This window comes from Nicotiana attenuata, chromosome 7 (assembly GCF_001879085.1).
Source record: "Nicotiana attenuata strain UT chromosome 7, NIATTr2, whole genome shotgun sequence".
Lineage (NCBI taxonomy): Eukaryota > Viridiplantae > Streptophyta > Magnoliopsida > Solanales > Solanaceae > Nicotiana > Nicotiana attenuata.
In genome coordinates this window covers 107,271,585-107,278,877 of record NC_031995.1, presented here as the reverse complement: position 1 = coordinate 107,278,877, position 7,293 = coordinate 107,271,585, and the positions used below count along the sequence as shown (strand labels likewise).

At 34.7% G+C, this 7,293-nt stretch overlaps 1 protein-coding gene across 1 annotated transcript; it reads left to right on the top strand.

Moving 5' to 3' along the window:
* On the top strand, window positions 4,647-7,063 carry LOC109229649 (bidirectional sugar transporter SWEET1-like). Its single transcript, XM_019395170.1, has 6 exons — window positions 4,647-4,887; window positions 5,000-5,036; window positions 5,230-5,325; window positions 5,943-6,222; window positions 6,358-6,477; window positions 6,593-7,063. Exons 1-6 carry the CDS (start codon window positions 4,845-4,847, stop codon window positions 6,752-6,754), a joined length of 738 nt encoding a protein of 245 aa, XP_019250715.1. The 5' UTR covers window positions 4,647-4,844; the 3' UTR covers window positions 6,755-7,063.

Genomic DNA, 7,293 nt, shown 5'->3' with positions numbered 1-7,293 from the left:
TAAAGTTGTTTTCGTGTGATCTATATGTTATGAGTTTGAGCTGTGGAAATTAGACTGCCACTAATGCTTGCATGAAGTTAGGTTGTCTACATCACATCCCTTGAGATGTGGGCCTTCTTTGAATCTTGCGTGAACACAGCATGTCTTATGCACAGGATTGCCCCTTTATTATGCAAATAAAAAGACTACATGAGTGCAAACGCAAAGAAGTCCGATTTTTTAAGGAAATATTACAACTTAATTATATTGTTAAACTTTTTTGCATGGACCGTGAGATCAATGAAGTCTTATTAAATCATAGTAAGAATTTTCTGACACGAATGTAGCTGGTTCTTTCACCGTAGCCACTCGAATCACTATCTTTCTATGTGTTTTTTACATTTAATGTAGGAAAAAAAGGTCCAAGCAATTACTAAAAAATTAATACAGATGGCACATGAGAATGTGCTACTAAAATATTTTCTTCAATAAACACTATTTCAACCTACCAAAAAAGGAGAGAAACAAAGAAAAAGATCACTACATAAAACAATAATAAATAAATGAAAGAAAAAAAAAGGAGGAAAGAACTGGAAAAGTGAAGAAGAATGTAGATATCCATATACGAAGGTATAGTAGATGGACCAGCTAACTAATTGTGAGCAGAAAGGTCAAAGAAAAAGTGATATCTCAAATCTGTTCTGCATACATTGATGTATTTATGGCTAAAATAGTTAGAAAAGAGGTTAGTTGTTAAATTAATAGATAGGCTAATCAGTCACCTATACATGCAATTTTACAGAATATATATATATATATATATATATATATATATATATATATATATATATATATATATATATATATATATATATATATATAACACACCAAAATTATGTCACGTGCATAACTTGCACATTACAATAATAACACCAAAAACACTATCTTCCTATTTCTTATTTCGTTGAGTGCTTTGATGTGGGAATAAACTCTTGCTTTATTTAGCTTTTTTTCGAACAAAAAAAGTTACCGTGTTTGTTTATAAGAAAACAGAAGGGTTTGTTTTATAAACAGAACATACTATATTGTTTTTTCAAATAAACAATATTAATTATATTCATAAAGATAGGCTTTTAGTAACATTGAGTGGAATAGGTTATTAGAGAACTAAATTGTCACCAAAACTAGTACAGTAGAGTAGTAGCATCAGAAAAAGTCATAAATATTTCAAACTATAGCAAGGGCGTGGCACTAACTTGAGTCATGAGAAGAATAGAAAAAGAAAAGAAGGTACCTTCACATTTATTTACCAATACTAGTACTTTCTCTGTTTAAATTTATGTGACATGATTTGATTTGATATATAGTTTAAGAAAAAATAATTTTGAAATATGTGATCTTAAAAGCTTAAAAGGTTAAAAAAAATTGTGGGTCTTTTTATTTGTGTGACTATAAAAGCTTCTCATTTGTGTTGTTTTCAAATATAAATATGTGTCGTCATTTTAGAAACGAACTAATAATAAAAAAATAGTGTCACACAAATTGAAACGGATGATAATATAATCTATCTCTACCATCAAAGTGAGATTTGGTTCTTTTGGTGTTGCATAAATTGAAATGGAAGATAGGGTTCAAATGGGCAGGTTCGGCCGATTTTGTACAGGTCAAGATAGACTGAGTCAACAACTGGGCGGGTGAATGTAGGGATGGGCATATATCGGGTAAAACAGATAATCCGAAGCGTTAATTATTTATTGGGTTAACGGTGCGGTAACGGGTTATAAATATTTTTATTGGGTTATCGGTTCGGGCTCGGTTTGGCAATTCTGCTATTGGCTAAACCGATAACCCAATAAGGATTAACTAATTTACTAGTTACACCTTAAGTATATACATACTAGGGTTTCATAATCATACTTCATAGTTCACGCTTTGATTTCCCTATTCTTTCTCAGTTTCTCCGCCTCACGCCCTCACCAGTTAGCCCATCAAGACTCAGGCCGGCGTCAGTCGCATCACGCCCTCACCATTAGTCAGCCCGTTAAGACTCTGGTCGGCGTCAGTCGCATTTCTCAGCTTCTTTCTTTCACTCTTCAGTCGTATCTTCACTTCATTTCTCAGATCCATTAGATTCTTCAGTCGCATCTTCTTCACTCTTCAGTCGCATTTCTCAGCCGCATTCTTCAGCTTCATCTTGATTCTTCGTGTAAGTTTTTAGTTGCTTCATCTTCATCTTTTTCTTAGTTTGTTTGAAAGCATTCTGGCTCTGGATTTTTCTTAGTTTGTTTGAAAGCTGAAGTGAGATTTGTCGTGTGCTTTAATTGTTGAGCTGTTACAAAGTTATCTTGTGTCAGTTGTTATAAAATTTGTATTTCATAACTAATAAACTTTTTAATCTATATACATAATTCTGTACTAGAGTAAAAAAGTAGATATCAATGTACAAAGAGTTACTGCTAGTCATTTGAACAAAGAAGATCTTAAGAACACTGATGTTATTCTACTGGCCAACTACTTGAATTAGAGATTACTGATATCATTTTAAGATTTTGGTTAGTGTTTATTTTATTGGATGTTCCAGTAAATTTAAATTCTTGTGAAAATAGAACAGTTCTGAAAATAGTTTTAGCAAAACAGTTCTTAAAATCTTATTGTTTTAGCAAAACAGTTTTATACCGAAACTGTTTTATACATTGCGAAACTGTTTTAGTTGTTTTATCTTATCGGGTAAACGGATAACCGAACCGATAATGATCGGTAACCGATTAACCGATAACTGATAATCAATATCTTATTTGTTTGGTTATCGGGTTATGATATTTGTAAACCGATAACCGATAGGCAAAACCGATAATATTCATAACCGAACCGACCGATGCCCACCGCTAGGTGAATGACCTGATCAAAAGTTACTTAAGCTGAGATGGACTTGGTCAAGATGGGCTAAAATTTGGGTTATAGTCCAACCCACCCAACTCTTACCAAGCTTTAATTAATATGTTATTTTCTGATGATTTGTGTGATTGCTAAATAAGACTTTTTTGGTTTGTTATGGTCATATATAACATATCAAACAAAAATAAATTATTTCTAAGATATTTTGACAAAGTTATCCATGGATCAATTTGGCTAAAAGTTAGTTCAACTTTAAATGAGTTGGATCAAAATAGACTGAGTTTAATAAATGGACGGGTCAATAACGTAACCAGCCCAACCTTGACGATTTGGACACGTCAATTGGGCTTGCGCCAAATTTGACACACTGGAGGAGGGGTGGCAAAATGGTTAAAAGAAAACAGTTAACCACCCATATTATCAACTAAAAAATGGGTTGGATAATGAACTTTTTAAAAACGGGTCAAATATGGATATGAACCATATTATCCATTTAGAAAATGGATAACCAATGGTAACCAATGGATAACTAATGGGTCTAACTTTTACTTTGTAAAGTCTCAACTTGGGGGTTTCTCAAGTTAGAGATTCTAAGAATTCTCCCAAAAGTGATCATATGCAAGAAGTCATATCCGCCGGTTAACCCGTATTTTATCTGTTTTAAATATGGGTCGGTCGGATAATTTATCTGTTTTTTCATTACCCGTTTTTTACCCAAACCATATCCGACCCGACCCGTTTGCCACTCCTACCCTAGAGGACAGTAATTGGATAGGAGATCATTTCCTCCCACCCAAGGAGTATGATAGATTGGTAAAAATTCTTCCACTCTTGATCGGAAGTCTCGAATTCCAATTTTAATAGAGTTTCTTCTAGTAGGAAGTGATGGTATAGCCAGTTTTCACACTGGTCAATGAAAAATAGCCAGCGTTTATCAAGTCAATGAAAAATAGCCACTATTTTGCTGCAACAGGGACCGGTCCAGTATAATATACGGGAGTTCTGGTGCATTTGTAAACGAACACCAGCATATTATGCTGGACCGGTATACTTTGCTAACTCCTGTAAAATTTGCGGGAGACTGGAGCACCAGTGCTCCAAACTCCAGTATATTATACTGGACAATTATACTTGCTGGAACTCCCGTAAAATTTGCGGGAGTTCCAGCATAATTATGCTTGAACTCCCGTAAAATTTGCGGGAGTTCCAGCATAGTTATCCTGGAACTCCCGTAAAATTTACGGGAGTTCAAGCATACTTATGCTGGAACTCCCGTAAAATTTGCGGGCGTATTTTTTCGGATTTTGAACAGTGTTTTCGCTCAGATTTAAAGTGACTAAATTTCGATGACTTTTGAAACTTGGCTATTTTTCAATGACCAGTGGTAAATCTGGTTATTTTTGAATTTCTCCCCTCATAATAAGCTTTCTACAGCGTTAGATGTAGAAATTCAAATTAGTTAGGATAGTAAATTCAGGACATGAATAAAAAAAAAAAAAAAGTATGTACCTCTAGAAGAAATTATTTTTCCACTTTTAACCTAAAAACCAACTGTTATCATCCAATAACCAATTATCATCCAATAAACTTTTATCACATTGAAGAAATAGCTAACATAAGTAAGAAAAATATAAAAGCTCAAAATTCCTTATAAATTTTCTCGCACACGGAAATGGTCTGCATCGCCAGAAAGAGATTCAACTGCGACAGTATGACCCCAACAAGAAAAGGGTCGAAAAATAAAATAAAAAAGAAATTCTAAATAAAATTTGAGTGTCTTTTAGCAGTTAGCGTCCTTCCTATATAAACCCTTCAGTATGACTCTATTTTCCAAAAGAAACGTCTCTTTTTTCGAACTCTTGCTCAGTTTTCTCTTTTGGGTTGAAATTCTTGGAGAATTTTGTAGGTTTCTTCATTTGGGTCTTTTTTATCTCTGAATCAAAGAAATTGCTGTTAAGAGTGGAGAAGCCATGGGTGTTGTTCATACTCTGCATTTTGTTTTTGGGATATTTGGTTAGTTCTTTTCACTCTTCTTGAACCTTTTTCATTCTTCATCTTTCATTTTACATTCTCAGCTTTGTGTTCTGACTTTCAATTTCCGTTGTTTCTTCACTGTTTTTTGCAGGAAATGCCACTGCTCTGTTTCTCTTCTTGGCACCAATGTTAGAGCATTCTCAATAACTCTTTTCTTTTGCGAAAAATGGCTTCTTTTTCTTGTTTATAGATACATTTTGCAGTTTAATGATATTTGTTTTAACATATTGTGTTCTTGATTTTCATACTTACTAGCTTGTCTTGAAAAATTGTCCATGAATCTGATGTTCAATTTGTTCTTTATTTTTGGGTTGAATTTAGAATCACATTCAAGAGAATCGTACAAAAAAGATCCACAGAACAGTTCTCAGGCTTGCCTTACGTGATGACTTTACTCAACTGCCTGCTTTCTGCATGGTAAGTTTAAAGATCATTGCTTTCTTTCTCTATCTAATTAAGTTCTTGAAATGGCAGTAATGCTTATTGTTTGTACCTGTTTCGGTTCCATTTAATGACCTTGTCTCATGATACTTTCTCGTGAATTCTGGGGTAAATAATTCATTTCAAGAATTTTGGTTACATGATTTCCACTGATAAATCAGTGCTTAACCTTTGAGTTCTCACAAACTACTGTCTTTTTTTCTGGTTTTCCCTTTTCTTTTGCTGTCCCAATATTTGGATGAGATGAAAGAAAACAGTGAGTGAAATGAGTATTTGGTCAGTTCCTCAAATCTTGGTAGTTGGCTAGCTGTTTGGAGAGAAAGACATGGTTTTGTTCATTGATATAATAGGGTTATGAAAACCATTTTCATACTCTAGGAATCTTTTTGGTTGATGAGCTTAAATAGAGCAAAATGGTTAATGATGATTCATATACATAGTCGACCCCAAATTGCTTGGGATTAACGCGTACTTGTTGTTGTAGGCTTGTAGCAATCATTTTAGTTCTAGCTAGCTGTGTACATCTCATCTTGTATTTGTCGTAGAAATGATGCATGTTTTCTTGAACTGATTTATCTACCAATTACATATAGGTATGGCTTACCATTTGTGTCACCAAACAATCTGTTGGTGTCTACAATCAATGGAACAGGAGCTGCAATTGAGAGCATTTATGTACTGATCTTCATTGCATTTGCACCAAAGAAAGAGAAGAAGAAAATATCAGCACTTCTTCTATTAGTCCTAGCTGTTTTCGCTGCAGTAGCGCTTGTTTCCATGCTCGCTTTGCATGGAAATAACAGGAAGCTCTTCTGTGGTGTTGCTGCCACCATCTTCTCTATCATTATGTACGGATCTCCTCTATCCATCATAGTAAGTTCCTTAACACCATTTCTTACTCTTACTTTAATACAATTCTTGTTAAGCTGATGGAAAAGCCCTAATTTGGATGGGGAGTTGGGATGAGTTGTGCTATTAGATGTTCAAGAACAAATTTTATGCCTGCAGAGACTGGTAATCAAGACGAAGAGCGTGGAGTTCATGCCATTTTTCTTGTCACTCTTCGTGTTCTTATGTGGCGCTTCCTGGTTTGCCTTTGGCCTTCTTGGCAAGGACCCTTTTGTTGCTGTATGTACCTATTGCATCTCTCATATAAGAAGTGATGTTGATCAATTTTCAGTATATATACCAATATATGGTTGTCGCAGTTGAATAAGGTTTATATATGTTGGTTGTATTGCAGATTCCAAATGGTTTTGGCTTTGGTTTAGGGACAGTGCAGCTTATCTTATATGCAATTTACTGTGACAAGAAGGGATTATTTACCAAGAAATCAACCCCTGATGATTCCTTGGAGATGGGAAATGACAAAAGTAATGGCAAGTCAAAGCTTGAGCAAGTTTAGAACATGATTGTGGAACAATTGCAGTTTGGTGACTCTAATTCTTGTATGATGTTTTGAAATGACTAATTCTTGAATGATGTCTGTAATCTGTATCTTTTTAGGTGCTAATATGTTTGTGATTTTCCCCAGTGATATCTGTTTGTTCTAATTAGAATTGGACTAGTTCAGTTCCATGTATGTTCTTTTTTCTCCTCAATGCTGCTGCAATAATTGTTAGTGTATCTGGTACTCAGCTACCACGTCCATTGTTGTTTTTTTTTAAAACTGCTATTGAAATTGTTGCTCCTCGACTGTTACTATTTTATGCTACCTTTTCTTCCCTTTTTCCTTACTGTCCTTTGTCTCCCTCTTCCCCCTCTTTCTTTCTTCCCCCTCTTTCTTCTTCTTCATCCCTTTTCTTCCTTGTCACCTTTTCCTGAGCCAAGGGTCTATTGGAAACAGCCTCTCTGTCTCTCCAGGTAAGGGTAACGTCTGCGTGCACACTACCCTTCCATATCCCACATGTGGAATTATACTGGGTTTATTGTTATCGTTGTTGT